Source organism: Microtus oregoni, unplaced genomic scaffold (genome assembly GCF_018167655.1).
Source record: "Microtus oregoni isolate MIOR12 unplaced genomic scaffold, Mior012 000008F_ref0000371, whole genome shotgun sequence".
Lineage (NCBI taxonomy): Eukaryota > Metazoa > Chordata > Mammalia > Rodentia > Cricetidae > Microtus > Microtus oregoni.
The window spans coordinates 2,820,327-2,844,377 of NW_024543067.1; the positions used below are offsets into that span (position 1 = coordinate 2,820,327).

Sequence of the window (24,051 nt, forward strand, 5' to 3'; positions counted from 1 at the left end):
GAAGCCCCAAAGCCTCAGATCAAAACTTTAGACAAGGGGTGAATCACAACCACCTGAAGATTTTACAGGCTTTCCATTTTGATGACATGCGGACACGTCATCGGGTCTCCCAATAAGATGACGCACAGGCGTCCGACATGAGGACAGAAAGCCAGACATTTGGGGCTATAACCCGACTTGAGCAATGGCCCCAATGAAACAAAAGGCAGAACTTCAAGCAAAAAGGAGAAGTGGCGGTGAGTCACCAGAAGGTCTTCAGAGATAGACCCGGGGGAAACGTCCCCTGGTGCCTGTGACACAGGAAGATGGGAAGTAATGGCAATCTGGAATGCATCTCAACAGCCTTCTTATCCTTCCCCACCCAAGTCTGTCTGTTCCCCTGCACACAGGGACCTCAAGGGCCGTCAAGGTGCTGAGGGCAGCTCTCTCTAGGATGTGACAGCAAGAAAGTATGAAAGGATGAGTCTAGTCTTGTCACCTGCTGCCAACGGGGGTTTCTCAGGCAAGGTACTTAGCCTCTCTGAGTTTCAAAGAGAGACGCCCTCCCTCCCGTGATAACGGCTACAACACAGTGAATCAGAGAAGAGATCTGCCACCTACTGGGTATCATCAGGTCTCTATGGAAAGGCCTTGTTCACATATCATCAGGTCTCTATGGGAAGGCCTTGTTCTCATTGGCCACCTACTGGGTATCATCAGGTCTCTATGGAAAGGCCTTGTTCACATATCATCAGGTCTCTATGGGAAGGCCTTGTTCACATATCATCAGGTCTCTATGGAAAGGCCTTGTTCTCACTGGCCACCTACTGAGTATCATCAGGTCTCTATGGAAAGGCCTTGTTTACATATCACCAGGTCTCTATGGAAAGGCCTTGTTCTCATTGGCTCCTTTTATTGCTGCACAATCCCTAAGGAGGTGATGCTATTGTTATCCCATTTTGAGGAAAGTGAGGCACAGGAGCGGTATATATTAGGCATGGGTACAAATGAGCAGCAGCAGAGACGGGACTTGAACCCAGCTACTCTGACTGTCCAGCTCAGGGGATATTTAAAAATTGTTCATTGTTCATCAACAGCTATCCTTAAATCCCTGCGTCAGCCAACTTCCGTGCCAAGTTCCCACAACCACTCTGCCCTCTGGAGCTCACCTCTTTTTGACTTTCAAAGATTAACGCAGAATCAAAGATCCATACTGGAGCTGTCAGTATCACCAGACAGGCAAAAACGGGATAGTGGTTTCCCGCAAGCAAAGTCCAGCATGGCTTGCAGACAAAAATGCACAGACTCGTTGGTCCAAGCCACAATGGAAAGACCAAACCAGCTTTGTATTATGAACAGATGAAGATGGTAGCCATGCTATTACCTCAACATGACACCTAGCTGAAGGGACAGAGACAAGCAGACTTGACTCAGGACGATGACATGCACTACACTGCCCTGGATCTCCTCTGGTCTCAGGAACCTGGAGACATCTCCATCCAGTCCAGTGCCAGCATGCCCAAGATTCACCCTGGTAATGTTTATAGCAGCTTCAAGGGCTTCTGTATCCTGGAGAGAACACATCTGAAAAGCCCCCGAATCAGAGATGGGGCAGGAAGAAGGGCTGTGAGCTGTCACTATCGTCTTCACCACTAGAAGACAAAGCGAACAGAAGGCCACAGCAGACAGCCCTATGGAGTGGACAGTGCCCAACTTGAAAGAGCACAGTTCTCAGGGACAGTGTCACTCCCAAGGACCGTGGAGTGCATGCGCACACAGGTAGAGTTTTGAGATCATCCCTCAGCTGCCAGCTGCCTATCCTGGACCAAACACAAAAGACCAGAAAATAGTCTTCTGCAGTCCATAAAGTACCCTCTGGACTTCTATACTTAAAGCATGCCAGTGTGGCTATAAATTGGGACAGGGCCAGACACCTAGAGAGCTAAGAGCTAGGATCTTGGCTGGGTCCCATGCACCCAAGAGATCAGCTGGCCGGCATTCAGCCACACCACACCACTTGGATCATGCACAGATGTAAAGAATGCAGAACTTCTACAGAACCCATACAAGTCGGATTGTCCCTAGACCAGCATAAACACCAGTGAGACTTTGGGAGCCCCTGTGGACTTCACTGGACAAGGGGTTAGCTAACTGTGGGAAAATGGTATCTGTGTGTTTTGTTGTGGGGGGGGTTCCCCTTAGGTTGTGAGGATGGTCTACCCTGAAACGGTCCCACAAGCCTCAGCCCACAGAATAAATAAGCACTTCCTAATTCCATGCCTCAAAAGGAGCTCTGACCTGTCACAGAAACTTGCACCCACTGTGAATGGGACAAGGAGCTGCATTGGGAAAAGGTGGAGACCCGAGCAGACAAGCCCGGTGGGAAGCAGCTTTGAACGTGTTTGTTCGTTATTATTACTGTGTAAACCATCTTAAGGAGCTAAAAACTAAAAGGCAGAGCAGTAAGAGTACTGCCCACAGAAAAAAGCAGTCACACCTTCTTCCCTAGCCCTGTCCTAACTACTGGCAACTAACCACTGGAAAGGGCCTCGTTGGGCCCCCTCACCATTCTAAGACAAGAGGCCACCGAGACCTGCCACGAGAGAAGCAGATGCAGTAAGTAAGGCTGAAGGACAGAGCCTAGAGAGGAGGTTAAGGGTAGAGGGGGCTTCCTAGTGGATGGGGGCCTCCTCCTCCATCCGAGTGCCTGGAACTCACAATACAGGCTACGTTTTTGTTTAAGAATCTAACCTTTGCAGATTTTACGAAAACATTATTAGGAAGTACACACATTGCTAAGACGCTCTGGGGGCTTAGAAGAGGGCCGACCTTGGACGTGAAAAGCTACCTTTCCAGTGTATGTCATACCTCTGGATTCAGGTTTGCCCTTCCAGTGAAATTATGGGGGGCACACTTTGTGAAAGAAAATCAAGACAGACTTGGTGTCAGTTTTGAGCCGTGTGTGTGTGTGTGTGTGTGTGTGTGTTGGGGGGGGGTTCTGGTTTACACAAGGGAAGTGGATCTACAGTTGCTTGTGTGAGCCCCGATGTCCTCCAGAGGAATTTCACTTAACAATATGACTTGAGGAGAAAGGGCCGGGATCAGAGCTGGCTGCTCTCACTTCAGTCTCTAAGGATACACTCGGGGTTACTATGCATCCCTAATGTGCTGCTGTTCAGAGCAGAACCCCCAACATGGCCTAACCCTGCCCTGAACGGCTACAGCCTAGTAACCCACACCACCACACGTGTCCCCACCCACGGACTGAGCCAGATGAAGAGGAAACCTCTTCAAGTCATTGAACCAAATCTCAAATGTTAGACAATGAAAGTGAAGGTCCAGAAAAGGTAAATAAGTTGGCAAAGGCCAAACACCCTGGAATACAGGGGAAGTAAAGTATTTCTGACTTACTGTGTATTACCCTCTGGGCTCATGTTCACTGGTGGAAATCCACAGAGAGGACATCACTGAATGCTCTGTGACCCAGGGGATCTAGTGTCCAACCTCTAGTAAGTAGAGTACCAACAAGAATCAAAGGTCACAGCTAGGGAGAGTGAGAAGCTGAATCTGTCACCCGAAGTCTCAAGTCTTTCTCCTGCACCAGCAAAGTCCGACCTTCAGTCTTCAACAATCTGCTCTCCAGAATTTCCCCACAGCCACATGAGACAATGCCTTCCTTAATTCATCGTTTCTTTTTTAATACCCACTTAAGCAATAATACTCATGAATCTGCAATTTGATGTGGGTCAGAATTAAGAACTGTCATTTGCGTAGGATGTCACTTGCATGACCGTGTAAACTGGAGTCACCTCCACTTTCAGTATCAGATTCCCCCTAGGAAGACCCCCACCCACCCCATTGTAGCACCTACATAAGCGTGGTGGGCACAGGGCTGAAAACGTGAAGCAGTCAGCCCCACGAATCTACAGGCAAAACAATGTTGTTGCCCAGGAAACTCTGAGACAAGATATGAGTGTTTGAGTAGACTCCCATGTCTACAGAGTCCCTATGGGCAGGCCAATGGCTTTAGCAAAGAAGCTAAGGAAAGAAAAAGATGAAGTCTCCAAATGGACTCCAAAGAAGGACCCAGCGGTTCCAGTGATGATCACATAGACAAGTAGCTCTCTAAGATCCTAAGAAGTACTGTCCAAAGGTATTGGCCGCCTCTAGGGGACCAATCCCAGCCTCCAGCCTTGTTCTCATAGTGATCAATGTCTGGAATATCAAAAAGAGAGTCACTGAACCCATAGAAGACAGATAGCAACAAGTAGCAGCTGTATAATCATAGCAGAATCGGAATCTGAAGGGGTTAGAGTAAGACGAGAGAGTAGAGGAGATTTAACGATGTACGTTGGAAGAGATGGACATGTCCCCTTTAGCTCAGAGAGTTAAGCAGTAGAATTAGGGAAAAGAGAACAAGTCACTTGCAGTTCTGTGTGTTCATAAGATCTGCAGTTTGAGTTGGCTGCACAAGGACTATGAGTCAACAGGATGACAAGAACATCAAAAGCCTCATGCAATCTCAGACTGCACAGAGAGAAATACGACACTCGAACAGGCAAAAGTCCCTTTCTCCTCTATGCTAAAATTCTTTTGTAATTTCTGGTAAACTTCAGGAATGACACAAACACCCTGAGACGCAACCAGCAGAAATTGGAAGGAAAAGCATTGAGTAAGAGAGTTGGAGGATAGTTAGACCAGAAAAATAAAAGACTTCAGGAAGAGACACAAGAACGGTTCTCAGATTTTTGAGGGCCACAGAATTAGACTAATTCCCTAGAAGGTTCAGCATGGTGGCAAACTTCCCCACAGTTTGGGCTATCAACACCCAAAATGAGTTACCTCACCAGAGGTGGGAAAAAAAAGGATGGTACAGATAGATCTCTTGGTAGCAAATAACAGTGACATCCCCAGCTTCCAATTCAGACTAAGAGGGTTTTTTTCAAAATCAGCAAAAGGTGACCCCTTCCTAGAGAAGGAAGAAGCATTTCTCAGTAGTTCCCCTGCAACTGGGGCCTGGCTTTCTGTTGCAGGATAAACAAAGAAAAATGACAGAAACTCAAGAACCAGCAGCGGCTGAAAATGTAGCTCAGTGTGGCTCAGTGCTTGCCTAGCTTGTACAAGTTTCTGGGTTTGATCCCCTGCACAGGAAAACATACTGAAACAAAGCAAAACCAGCTGCAGGGCAAAGGGGACACTAAACACCGGAAGACAGCTTCCTTCTAAAGGCTGTGCACACACTTGTGGTTTCTTTCCTCCACCCTACTTCACAACACCAGCTGCCAACAGAAGAAAAGCACCCTCCTCTCTAAGGCAGCCTACACTAAGAACCAGAAACTCTGCCAGTCCACTTTGCCAGCCCCGCAAATTAAGAAGCAGAAGAACAGGTCAGATGGTCAGAAATGCAACAATGCCGTGTGAGGATGGCACTGGCTTCTGCTTATTAAGTGTCACCTACGTGCCAAAACTTGTGTTAGTCAGACTTTTCATCTTAGGTATTATTGCATTGATGATATAATAATATATCACTATACTATATATAAAAATGTAATCTTATTATATATAACTCAGGAAGCTAGGTCTCAGAAAGGTGAAATATTTTGTCTGAGATGTCTGGTCTTGAAAATAATCCAAGGGAGGCTAGAGAGATGGTTTAGCAGTTCTGAGCACTGGATGCCCTTAGACGGCCCAGGTTCTATTCCCTGCATCCACATGGCAGCTTGCTACCTGAACTCCAGTTCCAGGGGATCTAATACCTTCTTCTGGTCTCATGAACATCAGAGACATACACGATGTACATACAAACATTCAGGTAAATCACCCATACACATAAACCAAAATAAATAAACCTTAAAATACTCTTTAGGGCAATAATCACGGCTCATAGTCCCTAGATGTTTCTTAAGCATTAAATACTGTTTTAACCCTGCATGGGTCTCTTACTGTACCCCTTGTTAGATAAGAGGAGATAACCCTCAGGGACCAGGGGTTATTCCCAAAGTCACACAGCAGGGTACACCAGGACTTTCCATGTGTGTGGCACTGTCTCCTGGTGGCAGAAGAAATAACAGTTCTGTTGCATGACAACCTAACAGGGACGGCCCTCCACGATAGAAAAGCCTGGCCTTGACCAGAGGCCTCCATGGCGAGAAAAAAAAAAAACAACTCAGACGATCTGGCCACACAGTCAGGAGCAGTTTAGGTGCAAGCACCTCACTGGTGACTCAGGGACCAGAGCATGCCCGCCCACGCTGCTCTGTACTGAAACCATACCCCACCCCCCATGCCACTCCGATCAGCTCTGACCTGAGTATGTGTGGAGGGGTGCTGTGTGCATGTGAGTGCAATGCTTTCAGAGGCCAGAAGCCACCAGAATCCCTGGAGCTAGAGTTATAGGCAGTTGTGAGTCAAAGTGGGGGCTGGGAACTAAATTTGGGTCCGTTGGAAAAGTACAAAGCACTGGTCACTTCTGAGCTCTCCAGCCCCCATAATGCATCTTCTCCTGCCCAAGGAAATCACAGTTCTGTGTCCTCACGAACAAGCACCCACCCAATCCTCCAAAACATTACCATTTTACATCATTTCTTCTCATGCTAAATGGATCACAAACTGGGATTGGTAGGCCAATCCATTCCCTCCTCAACTGTCAAACTGGGTAAAAAGGACTTTCTTGGAGCGGTGGCCACTGATGGCCCAGGATGGAAGAAATACCTCATCACTGACAGTTTAGCACAGCAACACAGGTAACTTTCAAGAAAAAGACCAGCACCCTAAAGGCTCCTTGGTGGCTTCTCAATCCTCACTGTACACAACATTACCTGCACCAGTGACCATCAAACATGCCCCACCCCCTTGACAGGCAACTGCCCATCTGCTGCCAAGGTCTTGGTCAGCAAACTGTATGTTCCTCAGGCACTTCCTCAGTGGCATTGCCAGGAACTAACTGCCTGGGCACGTAGCGAATCTGAGGTAAAGACTTCACTGTTTCAAGACGGGAACTCAAATGCCTGTCAGAATAAGCCAAACGGCTACCGTTCTAGCCAAGTTGCCTAACTTTTATTTACCCTTATCAAGGCAGAATGCTAACTGCTCTAACACACACAGAAACACCTCAGCTATGAATTCGTCTATCCATGGAAATCCTGTGGACAACTCAAAAATGCCCCTGGCAGCCAGCTGTGTTCCTGGTGGCCTTAATGGCAAGCCAGTGCCATTTCTGTCTGGGATCGCTGTCCCCAGAATCACTGTCTGTAGCAACTAGCTTTTCTAGTTCTGTTGCCAAGGCTTCCTTCAGAGAAGACTGACCGCACAGCCACTGAAGAAAAAGCCCGCTCTATGGCAAGCAAGCTGGAGAACAAGCCCAGGCCACACGGGCAGGAAAGTGTCCACTTCCAGATGCATGAACAGGAGGATTTTGCTTACTTGAGCTGGAATGCTTGATCTGCCGTAATGTTCTCAGGACCTTGTGCATGTCCTTAATGCTGGTGTCTTTTTGGCTGTATAAAAGAAGTCTTCGAGCATCTGAGAACAGGCGAGACACACTAAAAAGGGAACAAAATAACATCGAAAAGACCTGATTAGGCCAGCAGCCTCTCTCCCCAACCTAGCTTCCCCTACTACCTAGTGATCATTCCAGCCTCAAGTGTCCACCATGCACAAACACACATGTATGTGTACATGCACATGCGTGCACACATATACACACACAAAGACGATCTACTGCCCAAAATAAACCTAGTGCCTATAGCCCCAAATATGCTTTATGAGCCATGAAAATGTTTTCATTGATTCAAAATATAAATTCAAAATAAATATAACAGGGATGTATATACAGTAGTGAATTTACCCTTGATTATATGTATCTGCGTACCAATAAATTATAATATTTTTATTATATCTGAAAGTACCCACAAAAGGTCCACAACCTACACACAATCATTATAAACGTGACCCTGCCTGGACCAACTACAGCCCCATCTCCTGCAGCACGTCCTACGGTCCCTGATCCATTCTAATTCTGAGACTCTGCACATCTCAGGGAGCTTCACCCTCTTGTTTGGCAAATGTTTATCCCACACAGCATTTGAGCCCAGAACACAGACATTAAGAATGCAGCGTCATGCTCTCAGGCAGCTCCCACTCGGGGAGAGAAACACCTGTCAACAGCAATGACACTGTAGTCATCCCTGACATCAGAGCAGTGACCTGAGAGCTGAGGACAGCACACTCCTGCCTGGGCTCTAAGCTGCTGGGGACCAGACCCTTCCAATGCGTGGCCCTGCCTCCTAGAATGGGCCGTGTCAGAGGTCCAGCAAATACCTGGAGTGAGTGAATTAGATGGAGTGAGCTTGCTCTGTCTCCCAGAGGCATCAGCTCTGAGTAGATAGCCCTGGGCCACATAATCACTGTGGCTCTTAAATCCCATAATCTTAAATCCTGGAGCAAGTCCCCCCTCCTTCATTCATTCTGCAGACTTCTCATGCAAACCCTCTTCAAGCAGGAAAGAATAAGGATTAACGGACAAGTCTGGGTAAGAAAACCTGATCTGTTACTTACATGGACTTGTTAAAGTTTCCAACAACACCGGGAGCTTCCCCGGGAGTCGGATAACGGAAGCAAGGGTTGTTGGCATTACAGATAATCCCCTGTACCCACGGAAGGGTTCCTGCAGAAGGCATGGCTTTATTCGGGAAGTGGCCTGTTGAAAACACAGAGAAAACATTAGTTCTTTGAAGTGATTTTGACACAGCCCTTCGCACACCTGTCTCATTCACCATGTCCCAGAAGACCCTGCCTCCTCCGAAGTGACTGGCCCCGAGTTAAGACCAGGACACCAAACAATGGTGACAATGGTTCTGTTTGGCATCATCTGTAGATTGGAACTCATGACACCAACCTTGGGAAAGTAATGCATGGGGGACATCAGACCATGGACACAAAGTGCTTGGCAAGCAGCCAGTGCTTGGTCCCCAGTGACTGGATCTCCACCACTAGCCTCATCTCTAAGAGACACAGAAGGACCTTGGCAGGGACCTAATGCAGTTTCCTCACACTGAGGCCGATAAAGAACTCAGACTTGCACATGGCTGGGGTAGACACTTCATCACTATGAGCCCAGCTCAAGCCTCCTCCTTCCAGCTGCAGCCTTCATCATCATCACTTCACCCCCAGCTGCAGCCTTCATCATCATCATCATCATCATCATCACCTCACCCCCAGCTGCAGCCTTCATCATCATCACCTCACCCCCAGCTGCAGCCTTCATCATCATCATCATCACCTCACCCCCAGCTGCAGCCTTCATCATCATCATCATCACCTCACCCTGCAGCTGCAGCCTTCATCATCATCATTATCATTATCATCACCTCACCTCCAGCTGCAGCCTTCATCATCATCATCATCACCTCACCCTGCAGCTGCAGCCTTCATCATCATCACCTCAGTCTGCAGTTGCAGCCTTCATCATCATTGTCACCTTACTCTGCAGCTGCAGCTTTCCAGCCTTCATCATCATCACCTCACCTGCAGCTGCAGCCTTCATCATCATCGCATTACTTTTCTCGGTCCCCCTTGTGCTCGCCTTCATTTGGCAAACATCTGCCAGCCCTAAAGTTCACCCAGAGAAGTGGCTCCTCACAAGCATGCTCCCTTGGGACCAAACTCAGCTGGGAAACTCTATCTGTTTTTATATTGTTTTGTCACTCATCAATAAAAGGAGGTCCCACCTACCACGTCCCTGTCAGCTTCTTTCTCTTACATTTGGTGGTTAAATAATGACTAGGCATGTCTGGGTGAGGTCAGAGTCTGCAGAGGCGCGGGTAAGTTTTCGGCAGGGATCTTCAAGTGCTGCTTATGGGAATCAAGACAAATGTGCTTGGTTAGGGGTTCTTAATCCAGAAGCCTGTTCATGTTGGGACGAAAAGATCTTGGCTCTGGCTCTCACCATATTCTCAGAGTTCTCCAAAAACTTGGCAGGCACTAAGAACCATGGCTTCAGGTGGTGACTAGCTTGTATTGTTATAGACTCTGGAGTCAAACCAACTAAGATTTACACCCAGTCCCCGCCGTGTGCGAGACACAGTCCAGCTGATCTCCAAGCCTTGCTTTCTCACCTGTGAAACACTGGTCAACCTGCAAAGGGTGTTACATGAGCTCTGGCTGGCAAAGCATCTTGTGGTTTCATTTTTGTTTTTATGAGACAAGCTTTTATCCTGTAGCCCAGGCTGGCTTAGAAGAAAGAGCCCTTTTACAGAGTGCCCAGAGAAAGGTAAAAGCTCACGAATGGCCCGATTAGCACCTCTGAGTCTCTTGGCGTGCCTACGGCAGTACTCCCTTTACCGCTGTCCATCTCCCAGCTCCTGCCTTCCTCCAAAGATGGTTTCTCTTCATCTTCTGCTTTCACGTAAATATGCTAATAGAGACTCCCCAGAAGTAGACCAAAGGCCAACACGTACTGGGAGCTCTTTAATCTTTAAAAAGAGGCAACATGGAAGGATGTGACGAGGTCTGATCCCTAAGGCCCGTCTCTGCAGGGACTCTGGCCCGGTGAACATTTACTCAGTTAATCTCTTTATCTCCCTGTTAACAGTTCAAGGAAAACCAAACAAGGCCCCTTGCCTAATGAGCTGCTGCTCCTCATTCAGTGCAGATTTACGTAACCCAACCAAATACTCCAATGACCACAGGATTTGCCTCTTTCAGCTTGCAGAGATACTAGCGCTAGGGACAGGGCAGAGATGGGAAGACATTTTCGCCCATCCTTTAGTAAAGACTCTTCCTCGCACGCTGTACCTCATCTTATGAGCAAAGAAAAACAAGATGAGAATTAGACTTGTGTATCCAGGATGTCAGTCAAATAACGTAACGGACACCAAAGAGCCAAAGGAGATATTAGGACCCTGATGACTCTGACCTGACCCACAAAGACTTACAGGGAAAAATCTCACACTAGTACATGGTTCCAGAGTGCAGACATATCTGCAAGCTTCACCTTAGCTTTCTACTCTGCTGTTCTAACTAACGAGATCAGAAAGTAATGTCTAGAGTGACTGAGCCATGCAGTTATAACCTGAATATACAGAATGTCTATTAGTGAACTAGTATGAAAGTGCCTGCATCTGCAAGCTGTGTAAGAGATGGGAAAGAGACCAAGAAACCTAACTGAAAGGTAGCTGTGGCCTTAGTGCTGTCTTGGAAGAACAGGCTCTTGTAAGCCCAGAGGACTGTTGGTCAGTGGTAAGAAGAGCCCAGCCAAAACTCCTACACAAATGCAAATCCTTCAGATTCAGGACTTTCTGGAGTGTTGCTCCATCTATCCACCAAGTATGGTGGGACTGTAAAATGGTAACTCTGGCAACACCAGAGCAAGGGCTCTTAGGTGTCACTGTTCTCTTTATAAAGAAGCTAAAGTCACTTGTCATCATGCAGAAGCCAGGAGTCACACCCAGGTAACCGTATGTGTCTAGTCACTACTGTATTTCAATGCTCACTGTCAAGGCTGCTGTTGGAACACATGAGTGAGAGCCAGGTGGCCTCAATTCTATCCCACCTCTACTAGATATGTAACTTCGGTCAAGTCATTATAGGTGTGTGACACCCAACTGAGTTACCAAGCGAATGATATAAAGTCTATTATACAAGACTGTTGGGAGCCAGACGAAATATAACCGCATGAATCAAACTGAGATATCACACACAAAGACAGTGTAAGCTCTCAGAGCTGGAGAGGTGGGCTCAGTGGTTAGAACCACAAAGTACTCTTGCAGAGGACCCGGGTGGGGTTCCCAGAACTCACATTGGATGGCCCACAAGTGCCTCCATCTCCAGCTCTAGGGGCTGTGGCACCTCCAGCCTCCTCAGGCACCTGCATTCACGTACACACACCCACACACAGACACATAGGCATACTTCTTTTTAAAAAATGATTAAATCTTTAGAAGGTATGTGTTGCAATCAGTGTTCCAGGATTTTCAACCATGTGATTACTAGACAATGCAAACAAAAGGACCACCAGGAACCAGAAACTAGCATCTGACTAGCTGCCTTAAGGGTGAGGAGTCTTAATCATAACTTTCTGAACTCTTACTAAGGTTATTTTATTATCATGCTTTAAAAATGTGTGGAACAGATGTTAGCTATTATTATCATTACTGCCATCATCATTCACTAAGACTACAAATATCTCCAGAGTTCATGCCCTAACAAAAAAACATATATACAAAGCCTAGATTTTCTGTCCCAAGTTCTTTGTGGTGTTTTTCCTGAAGATGGCATCTTCGGGAATGGTTTCACATTTCATCAGCCATCACCAAGCCTCAGGCATGGTCCACAGATACTCACACTCATGTTGTTCATAGGGTGGGTAGCTCAGGCGGACGGAGATCAGGATCAGGAAGATGAAGAGAGGCCAGGCCACTTCCAGTAACAGCTGACACTGAACCGAAAATAAGACACAATCGTGTGAATTTTTTAAAAAAAGTAACAGGAGAGCCAACTGCTATCAGCTCTGAGAAATTCGCAGAGAAGCTCAGCAATCGACTGACTTCTTGCGTGTGTGTGTGTGTGTGTCTCTCTCTCTCTCTCTCTCTCTCTCTGTCTGAGCTTCAGTTTATTTAACAACACCCTGTAACATCCCATTCTATACCTGTGTCTCCTTTAAGGCAGAAAAATGATTCCTGCCTGCTTCTTCAGACTCCCTTCTGTGCAGTCTTCAAGACTAAGCCATTAAACTTGCAGCCGGAGCTAGGAAGCCCTTCTCTTATGCCCTCATCCCAGAAACTCACACAGGTCCTCAGTCACACCTCCCCAAGCCCTGGAGATGATCTGTTTCTATCGCCGGTTTCCACACTGAACCCTTAAGATCTCACTGGGAGCATTCCTCATTGTAGAATACATTCATTTACACTATGGTTTGTCATGGCCCCTTGACAACCCTTTCTATGAGAAGCAAACTGTCTCAGGATGACTGGAACTTTGGAGTGTTGGGGGATTTTGGATTTTTACTTTGTTGTTTGTTTTTCCTAGTTTAAATAAGTAACTTTTAATTTTCTAAGAACTTTGGCATGGCTTCTTCATACCAAGCTCGGTTTTTTTTTTTTTGTTTTGTTTTGTTTTTTTTGTTTTTTTTGGTTTTTTTTTTTTTTTTGATCTTCAGGAGGGAAACTGAAACAAGATGGAAGCTGCGAATGTTCCAGGATAAAACCATTCAATTTTAATGTTCTCCCATGTTCTTCTAACGTTTCCTAACAAAGGCCTGCTACCAACAAACTTTAGAGAGCAGTTCACACCAACAGCGCCTCAGGACAGAGAAGGGTAAGAGCCATGAAGAACCATGGTTCTCTGGAAGAACCATGCTGGAAACGGGTCCCTAAGAGCAAGGACTCATCTGACTAAAGATGTCTGTAAATAATCCCACAAAAGCAACAAAGCCTTTAAGTTTGAAAATGGTATCGAGTCCTTTTCTCTTTTGAATAGCAAATCATCACATTGTATAAGTTTTATTTGCCAATTATACCTAGATAAACTGGGACTCAGAGGAGGTTGGGGCATGACTTTCTCCCAGAGAACACAGGCTGGATTCCCTGGACACTGAAAATGACTTCTCTAACCAGTGAGACTGGAGCCCTTCCTCTGAGGTACCAGTATTCTGTGTCTTAACAGCAGTTGGCACAGCACAAATGTATTACATATGCGCTTCTCTCCTCTGTTACCGTCTTCTCAGTATGCCTGCAACATAGTTAGGGCTAAACGTGGTAAGCATTTATGGGGTAAGAGAATGAACTGAAGTTTATAAAATCAGGAAGACGGAAACAAAAATCAGCTGATCTCGCTGGGAAAGCAGTTTGGCAATATGCATTCAAAAGGCATGTTTATCCCCTTTGACCAAGTAATATTCCTGGGAATTCATCCGAAGAAGCAAAGTTAAGAAAAAAAAAAACTCAGAGGCTGCATACATGAATATATTCATTCACTGAAATGCTCTGACTAAAAATATGGTAAATAAATAACTTAATAGTACAGCAAAGGGGAAATGATTACATTAAGGTCCATCCAGTGGCAATATATTACCTGTCATTACAGCAATGCTCATAAAACACAGATATTGCTAACCAAGAACACAGGACACAGAACCGTATGCAATCTAAGCCTGCGGCTTTATAAAACCTCTCATACACATGACTTAGCAAACACAGAAATAAAGCTTCTAAAAATGGCAGGACGGTAAATGAATTAAGGAAGAATAATGAACCCTGAAAGTCTAAACAGAATATAGACAAGCAGTCATTTATCTTGAGGCTCCAGAGCCACTATTTCAACTTAGAGCATAAATAGCAGCTACCGTTTACAGACAGCCCAATATGTACTAGGCTCCTATCACTTCCTTAATCCTCAGAACATCACTGAGGGCTTGGCACCCTTACTGTTTCCATTTTACACTGAAAAGCAGAGCAAGCCAAGGAAGCAGTCAGCAGCAGAACTGAGATCAGGGGCCAGTTGTACTTGATTTCAGAGTCACATGAAACTCTATTTGACCTGGCAGGCCATCTCCAGTAGGAAACAACACACCTCCCTATGCAGCAGGAACTAACAATGTCTACAGGTCCCACAGACACAAGATGACCCCACGCCGTGGAGATGGGTAACAGTTAGAGCTAGTATGAACCTCTACAGCACACTTAAGAGATTTCTGTGCCTCTCGTCACAAAAATCTCATAGTTCACAGTGACCCCAACATGCAGGCTGTAATGATACTATTCTATAAGTGAAGAACAGAGGTTCAGACAAATTATGAGCTGCTGGAACTAAAATCTTTCTTCCTGTATCAATGCAGTACCCGCCAGACTGCCTTGGTCAGAGCTGTGCTGGAGACACACACCTAACAAACGTCATATGCATTGGTGGAACTTGGCACGGGCCAGCCCCACAGGGCACTGAACTGACCCAAGAAAGCAAGCCTTGTAATTCTGGACACCTCTGCAGTTCCATGCTTACAGTCTACAAAGAGGCAGGTGCTCAGATGATGTCGGCCAGCTGAAAGAATGAATGGATCGTTGCTGAGGGCCGTACCCCATACCCACAGTTCTTGCAGCAAAGCACACAAAATCTTAGACATCATTTTCAGGAGGTGAAGCCAAAGTGTGCAACCAGACTAGGGTATGAAGGAAGCAGACCATGATAATTATGATAGCCAACACTCAACTAAGTTATATATAAATATATACATTTCATATGTCTATCTCATAGTCAGACAACCAAATTAGTACTATTACTATTATTACACACTTTACATATGAAGAGACTGGGACTGATTAATAAATTGTCTATGAATCCTGGTATACAGAAAAAGCTTAGATCCAAAGCTAATCTCACTGAAGGGCTTAGCCCCTACACACATGAATTTCTTGTAGCCCCTTTCCCTCACCATGTACATTACTGGTCTTTCAAAGTGTATACTGAACACTTGAACGCACTGGCACAGGAGACCACTTCCTAAATATAACCCCAGGAGCACAAACACTGAGAGAAACAATTAAAAAGTGAGACCTCCTGAAACTCAAAAGCTTCTGTGAAGCAAAGGACATGGTTGGTCCACAAGACAAAAAGACAGCCTACAGAATGGGAAAAGATCTTCATTAACCCCACATCAGACAGAGGTCTGATCTCCAAAACATACAAAGAACTCAAGAAACTGGTTGTCAAAAGAACAAATAATCCAGTAAAAAAAAAAAATGGAGTACCTCCCTCTAGAAACTGAACTTGACTTCCTCAGGAATGCGATCCATCAAAGTCAGCTTTCTCCTCCATCTCTTACCATACCATCTGCCCTAAGAGTAACGCTGGAGTAAAACGGCTTAGGAAAGACACTGTGCTTGTCCCATCAGGAGCTCCTACAGAAAGCTCTTCAAACCCACTGCACACCTTCCCTCCACAGAGTGACAAGGGTGGGGAACATCGTTCTCGAGAAGCAATCTCCACAGTCATGGCCACCCTAGGGAATCCCACAGCACACTCTGTCCTTCTCCTAACTCCCCATCTCTGGCCTGGGGATGAGAAGCAGGTGCCTCTGCAGGAGGACTTCTCAACAACAGTAGTCAGGCTCTGGAGCAGATACTTGAGATGGGACGTTTTCCTACCAACTATGCTGCAGCTAGGCAGCACCCCTGCCCTCTGCCTCTCCATCCCAGCAGCACAAACGCATCCAGGATGGTGCCAACCCCATGTCCCAGGAAGGGCTCTGTCTGTAGTTGTAAGGGACACAAAGTCACAGCATACAGCCTAGGTCAGCGGGGCTGCTGTTAGGACCTTCCATCAGCACCAAACATTTCTGCATTTTTGTTTAGGGCTGTGCCAGGCTGCGCTCACCACAGACGTTCACTGTCCACTTGGGTTTCCAGGTCTAACTTTAGTTCTTGGTTGCAGAGGCTAATGCACCGTAGCCACGAGTGCATCTCACTGCCCAGTCTATGGACACAGCAGTGGTGCTCTCTCGGTCAAGATTGATCCTGATTAACAGAAGGATGGGGTGGTTCCAGGGCTGTCGCGCTCTCTCTCTCTCTCTCTCTCTCTCTCTCTCTCACACACACACACACACACACACACACAGAGAGAGAGAGAGAAGGAGACGGAGACAGAGTCAGTCAATGGAGTAAGATCTGGACTGAGGAAAAATCTTTTGAATAACACTAATCAAAAAACAAAGTATGTATTTGAAAAAGCAGTGACTATTTCTTACCGCTGAGCTGAGATTGAGAAGCCTGATGGTGCAGCGGCACAGACAAAGAACCAAAGGGAAAGACAGCAAAGCAAAAGGAGGAAAACATGCTTTCTGTCCCCAGCATGGTCACTAATCTAGGGAGCAAGGCAGAATTAACCCAAATGAGTTGAAAATGTGGTAAATGAATCTGAACCATGGGAAAGGCTTCCAGCAGCAGTGCTGTATGCACGCTCCTGTAATGATGTGGAGTGAAATTTAAAAAAAAAAAACAAACATTATTGACAGTAAGAACATACATCTAAAAAATAACACTTAGATAATGGCAGGTGTGATATCACATTCCTGTAATTCTAGCACTCTGGAAGGCAGAGGCAGATGGATCTCTTTGAGTTTGAGGACAGCCTGGTCATGTAGGAAGGGCGCCAAGCTAACTCTATGGTTACTACCCACGACCAGCCTGACTGGATTAGAAACACAGGGAAATTAATGAGGCACACCTTTGAGTGTACCCGAAAGGATATTCCTGAAAGTTTTAACTGAGCGAGGAAGTGACCCACTCAAAATGTGAGCAGCAGTTCCTCAGTGAATCAACAAGGAAAGAGACATTCATCTCTCGCAGCTCCTCGGGGCAGGTGGAATGTGACCAGCCATCTCACGCTCTATGACACTGTCCCTGCTGTGACTGGCTGCCTCCTCACACTGTGAGCCAAAATAAACCCTCTCTTCCCCATGTCGCCTCTCATGAGGAATTTGAGGCATTACTCAGCATTGAGAAAAGTTAGACCGTGACAAACACTTGTCACGAAACTAAATGGAAGACTCCAGAATATTTCCCTACATAGATAAGGTTTTGTAAGTGTTCCCCCCGCCCAAAGTAGGAAAGGAATAACTGTCTAACAAAGTGTATAGGCATGGTGTGATACAAAAATACAGAACTAACTTCAGACCTGTCCTTCATACCACAAATAATGGAAATTATGTGTGGAAAAAACAAAGTAAAATCTTAAAGATCAAATCACTTCAAAGACAGAATGACAATTTAAACCAAGCTTACTCCCTAAACTCTTAAGCCTGATGCAAACCCCTCAGAACCCTCATCATGACTGCTAAAACTGGTCCATCCTTTGGAAGGACAACTGGGCACAAACTGCAAGGATCACTGCACTTTGGCCCAGTACTTCTACTCTTGAGATCCCATCCTAAGAAAATAACACAAAGGTAAGAGAAGGCTATATATGCATAAAATCCTCCAAGGAATTCCTCTGAAACAGCGAACTCTAAGTGCTGTCAATAGGGTCAGAGCTTACAGACCTTCACTGCTGACTTAACATACAGCTCTCTGGGATGTCACGGCATCATTCCATGACAGACAGACTGACAACTAGAACGTCCGACGCCCCTCTAACTTCCCAGTGATACTTTCTTCATCTGTGAAACAGATTTCACAGAATTATTGTGAAGGCGGAGGCATAATAGATAGAAAAAGTACTTTCGAAGCTCTCAAGTGCAACCTACACATCACTTATCATAAAGATTATTAACAAATATGAGAACATGCATACTAAGCAATTCTAAGCAAAGAAACACAGCTCATCAGTTGGTGTCCGTGCACAGAGTGACAAATGCCCTCTGGTGTTTCCACCACTTAGGTTACCTCAGAATCAAGATCCAAAAGATGAGCCTTACGAGGTGTGCCATGCCCACCTGAGGGGCTCCTTTCAGATGTAAAATTACACTCAACTGTCCTTCCTTCGCTCTATGGTTGGACCCTATCTATCCCCAACGTATCTCCAGCCAAGTCCTTCGCCAGTCAGCCAGTGTCCTGGCTTCTCTCAGCTTCTGAAGCCAGAAACGCATTCCCGCCCAGTCTCTCAGTCCAGGATAAAGGGCATCTGAGGTCTGAATCCTAGATCTTTGCATCCTAACACCACTGCTTCTGTTCTGGGGCTCTAAGCATGACCTCACATTCCCAATGACAGGCACTGGAGCTCTAAGCATGACCTCGCATTCCAAATGACAGGCATACTCGCACCTGAGTACAATAGGGTCACCACTTGACTCCTAACGTGGATGCTATAATGATATCTTTTATTTGCGCACTGGTACATTTCATGTCCTCTTCCCTCGATAAACTCTAACCTCCATGAGGCCACATATAGGGCCTGTCTAGTTTATCACTGCATATCCCACCAGCAACGGATGCTCAGCAAACACCTAAGTGAAACAATGAACAATGACTTGTTCTAGTTTACGCCATCTGTAGAACAGAAAACCAAAGCTCTGGAGAAGCCACTGAGGCACGGGGTGGTCCAAGCTGGGATCAGAACCGTGACCATGGTTACTGAGCCAGGACTAAAGGCAGAAAAGAAATGTCCTTGGCACTGGAAACAGGAAAGGGAAATGAAGTTCCCACACGCTCTGTGACTTTCTCTAAGAGCTGTGCAGGAAAGAGGAGTTCTAATTGTTTTCCTGTTTATTCCCTTTCTCAGGAGACTGCCCAATAGTAGTCCTCTAATTTATTTAAAAGTTAGAATATGCTGTTTCACTTAAAGGCAAAAAAAAAAAAAAAAGAGTACATTTGGCCACTTCACTTTGCTCCCTGTTTCAGGGAAACCTTGGCCTCTGGATCAAGCCCAAAGTCAGAGGAAGAGCCTGAAGTCCACCCCCTTTCCTGTCCCTGTTTGCACAGAATAACTGCTGCCCACACAAGCTGACTGGCACTTTGGACCCAAAGTGAGCTTTAGACCCTTTTGCAACTCAATTCAATGTATTCTCGGCCCAACAGAAACACTGGAAAACTAACTCTGGTGGACGGACCCCATGAGTATGCACAATGCGAGGACAGAGAGGGGTCCGTAGAAGTCACCTGCAAACAAAGACACAATGCCAAAGCTGCCTCTAGTTGGGGTTGCACTGGGGTTCACTGCTCAGCTCCAGGCTTTCACACCATCTTTCTACCTCCTAGATACTCCAAGACTTTCCAATACCAGACCAGCAACCACATTTACCACTCATCAGACAAATCCTTATGCATGTCGTAAGGGCGAGGCTCATGTCCTGGCCATGGGTATGGATGGTATCAGGAACAGGGAAACATGCAATGAATTTTCAAACATTGTCGCTATCAAGGGACTTCAAACTTCCGACTCTTTATAACGGGCAGTACAGTTAGTTCTAACTCTGAGTTAAGAAAGTGGTACCATTGGGACCTTGGGAGCTCAGTCCAGTGCTCCAGTGTGGGTCTCTGTCTCTATCTCCATCCATCACCAGATGAAGGTTCTATGATAATATGCAAGATATTCGTCAGTATTGCTATAGGCTAGGGTCATTTCCGGTTCCCTATCCTCAGCTGCCCAAGGAACTAACTGGGGACCTCGGCTTGGGCTCCTGGGAGCCACTCTAGGTTCAAGTCTCTTGCCAACCCTAAGGTGGCTCCCTTAACTAAGAATTGTGCTTCCGTGCTCCCCTATCCTACCTTCCTTTATCCCAATCTTCCTTTTACCCCAAGTTCCCCCCACCCTCCCCTTCTCCCTTTTCTCTCCCCATCTCTCCTTACCCCCATCCCACCCCACTCCCAAGATCCCAATTTTCTCCCCGGCAATTTTGTCTACTTCCCATAGCCAAGAGGATAACTATGTTTTTCCTTTGGTTCAACTTCTTACTTAGCTTCTTTAGGATCACCAATTGTAGACTCCGTGACCCTTTTTTATGGCTAGAAACCAATTATGAGTGAGTACATCCCATATTCACCTTTTTGGGTCCGGGTTACCTCACTCCAATGAGGAGCAGAAGGAGGGAGAACATGAGCAAAGAAGTCGGGACCACGAGGGGTGCACCCACCCATTGAGACAGTGGAGCTGATCTACTGGGAGCTCACCAAGGCCAGATGGACTGTGACTGAAAAAGCATGGGTTAAAACTGGACTCTCTGAACATGGCGAACAATGAGGGCTGATGAGAAGACAAGGACAATGGCACGGGGTTTTGATCCTACGCAATGTGCTGGCTTTGTGGGAGCCTAGCCAGTTTGGATGTTCACCTTCCTAGATATGGACAGAGGGGGGAGGACCTAGGACTTACCACAGGGCAGGGAACCCTGACTGCTCTTTGGACTGGAGAGGGAGGGGGAGAGGAGTGGGAGGAGGGGGAGAAGGATGGGAGGAGGGGGAGAAGGGTGGGAGGAGGGGGAGGGAAATGGGAGGCTGGGAGGAGGTGGAAACTTGTTTTTTTTTCTTCCTTTTCTCAATAAAAAAAAAAAAAAGAAAGTGGTACCAAAGGCCCACACCATTCCTATGCCTAACAATATAACCAGGTAGACTAGACAGTAACTACACATAGCCACTGCTAAGACTAAACAAAAGCCTGCTTTAAAAGGTCCAGCCTGTCGGGACACCAGGAAATGGGTTCTGGTGTTATCTTCAGAGCTGACCCTGCATCCATCAGAGTCCAGGCTCCTTCAACTGTACAAGAGGCCGGCCAGATCTTGGCACCTGCTCTGCTCATTAAGTATTTGTGACTTGAAATCACCTGCTTTTCTTGAAATTGCCAAGGGTGATGACTCAGAGAAGCTGGTAGGCAGCGGTGTAGTATCTTACAAAGGCCATCTGTGGAGGGCTGTGTCCATACTTCCTATCTCCGCAAAAACTCTTCCCGAAATCGCCTCAGACTAAGCCTGCCAATCTCTCTAAACCTAATCCTTTTAAACCCATAAACAGCATGGGACAAGAAGTAACTAGCTCAACTCCAGCAAAGACAGGCTCAGGGTAGCTGACCACATATCTTGTGTTCCTGGACAGTGTGCTTCTGACTTCTGCCTGCCTGGGCATAGAAACCCATCCCCTGCCACTTGTTCTGCTAAGCTAGGCGCTGCTATGCAGCTGCAGAGGAGAGGGAAGGGGGAAGAACAGCCACTGAGAACTGGAGTAAGAAGGGCTCAGCCTCTGCCCCCAGGTCAGCTTCCACTTGATGGATTTTGAGGATCTCTTCCCCACTTTGCACCTCAGTTTCTCTCTCTCTATGTCAAGTCTGATCTCTGAGATCCACTTTTTACTGGTAAAGTGGTGTTTCTTTCTGTGACTTGCTAACACTAACAGGCACATCAAGGCAGGGACACTTTGCCGCCTGGTAGGAAACTCACATACGGAGGAAAGGCAGCCTTGTGGGCCAAAGCTACGGCAAATGTAACAGACTTAGGACCATCAGGACCAGGGAAAGGCAGCCTTGTGGGCCAAAGCTACGGCAAATGTAACAGACTTAGGACCATCAGGACCAGGGGATAACGGCGAGGCGCAGGAGTCAGGTAAGACGGAAGTCAGAAACAGCAAGATGTTTTGATAGAGAATTTTTTTTAAAAAAAATGATAGCATTAAAAGGTGATATAAGGCTGGGTATGGTGGTGCACATCGGTAATCCCAGCACTCCAGAGGCAGACCCAGGGGGATCAGGAGTTCAAAGGCACACTTCGTGCCTAGCTCACAGAAGCACCTTCCAATTGTCTTCTTTTAGTCTATTAATATAATCATGTACATTCAATTTTGCTCTTATTACTTCCAGTAAGAAAAGACAAATAGATTCTCGTCCTGGGCCTCTCACTCGTGACCTTGATCCAAGTTCCCCATTTGCAACATGAAAAGCTGAACAAAAACTTTTCTAAAACTGGAAGTCTCTCTCTCTCTCTCTTTCTTGTGTGCTTGTGTGTGGGTGTGTACGTGTGCACACACACGCACGCGTGCGTCTTCACATGAGCATTTGAAGGATTATACTTGGGTTCTCCATGAAGATTTTGAATTTTCTGTGTTTCCATTTCAACGATAGTCTGAACAAATCCTGGCACACCTATCTGGATTTAGTTACTTCAGCAAAAGTTCTGGCACAATCCTTCCAAGCTGGGGTTTGTAACAGTGTGTGTAACTGGATGATTGTGTCGGCAGGCTGCTGATGGCACCGGACAAAGGGAAGCCAAACAGTACTAATAAACACTGCCCAAAAACAGTGATGAAGAATTAAATCATTAGCACAAAGTAATAAAGCCTGGCCAAATTCAAGATGACCAGCATTGCATCACCCACCCCCATATTTCACGTGACAACTCATAATTTGTATTTCAGCTAAACAAAGTCGGTTTTCTTACCATACTTAAGGTGCTATAAATTTGAATTACAATGTTATTGTTTTCAATTCTGTTTGCATTTGATTTGTAAATCTATATGGGAACTATGATTCTCTCATCAGGGTTTAAATCAATTTTTAATTACATAATTAAAGTCACTTTATTAAAAAACATTAGTACACAAAAGGATACCTTGGTATGTTTGTTCTCTTAAAAAAAAGATCTTCAAGTAACACAGAATATTCTACTTGGAGAAAGATTGAATAAACTCTCTTCACCCCAGGCTTTTGAATTTCAGAAGATTATTTTGGTTATGGGCAGGTTGAACACTTTAAGATACTCAAGTGGAGAAGAAGAAAAGTACAAGACAGGAAAGAGGTTTAGAAGCGAGTTACAGAGACACGTAGCTAAGTCCAGAGAGCTGGATAAGATGACTGGGAAAGAATGGTGGGAGATAAAGGCACCACAGGGAAGGCTGACCTGAGCTTTGGGGAGCTCGCCTTGCCCAACAGCCTCACATTCCTCCATGGAAAAACTACATTCACCTGTGAGGTAATGGCGGCCCACATGGGAAGTGCGTGGCTTAGATACTACCACAGAAATGACAAGCCTCTGTTACTCTAATCTTCCGGGCTATTTTCACAGCTGAGGGAGGCAGTCAAGACTAATGCTGAGGTCACCAGGCACATCTCGATGATGGCTATTCAGTACCTCACTTCACAGAAACACTGGGGCCCACAAGGCTTGTGGGTGGCTCCAGGCAGCTACCAGAACTTCAGTGAACAGAAACAACAGGGTGATCGGGGGTCATTATCTACCAGGTGGAACTGGTCAGAACTCATGCCCAGGAACCAACAGAAACCCAAGCTAATGGTTCTGTCTGACTGAACACGTTTCCACCATGCTAAGCCATGGGACCACATCACAGCCACACAGTCCCATGCCCGCATGTGCCGGACTCATTCAAGAACCACCATGTCCCTATGGAGAAAGCACAGAGCAGCCCACAGAGAAACCCACGCTTACTGTTTGTCGTCTTCGGAACGTCAGGTTCTTCCACAGCAGCAACCTTAACTGAGGCCAACAAGCCATGTTACCTCTGCTGGCACCCAGAGCAACCTGTGCATGTGGCTGGAGAGCCCTGGAGGAAGCGGCCAGCGCGCGCAGCAGTGACGCTGTGGCTGGTCATTAACTGGAAGATAAAGCAGGAGGAAAGAGATGTCAGTCACGGCTTTGAAGCCCTATGG

General features: G+C 46.2%; 1 protein-coding gene across 1 annotated transcript in view; it reads right to left on the minus strand.

The window, feature by feature from the left end:
• The window catches only part of Abca1 (ATP binding cassette subfamily A member 1), a 120,553-nt gene that overhangs the window by 79,522 nt on the left and 16,980 nt on the right, over positions 1 to 24,051 (minus strand). Inside the window, exons 2-5 of the mRNA XM_041656734.1 lie at positions 23,831 to 23,996; positions 12,322 to 12,415; positions 8,536 to 8,677; positions 7,402 to 7,520 (exon numbers count right to left, since the gene is read on the minus strand). Coding sequence (XP_041512668.1) covers positions 7,402 to 7,520; positions 8,536 to 8,677; positions 12,322 to 12,415; positions 23,831 to 23,896 — 421 coding nt within the window. The 5' untranslated portion in view covers positions 23,897 to 23,996. The remainder of the gene's footprint in view (positions 1 to 7,401; positions 7,521 to 8,535; positions 8,678 to 12,321; positions 12,416 to 23,830; positions 23,997 to 24,051) is intronic.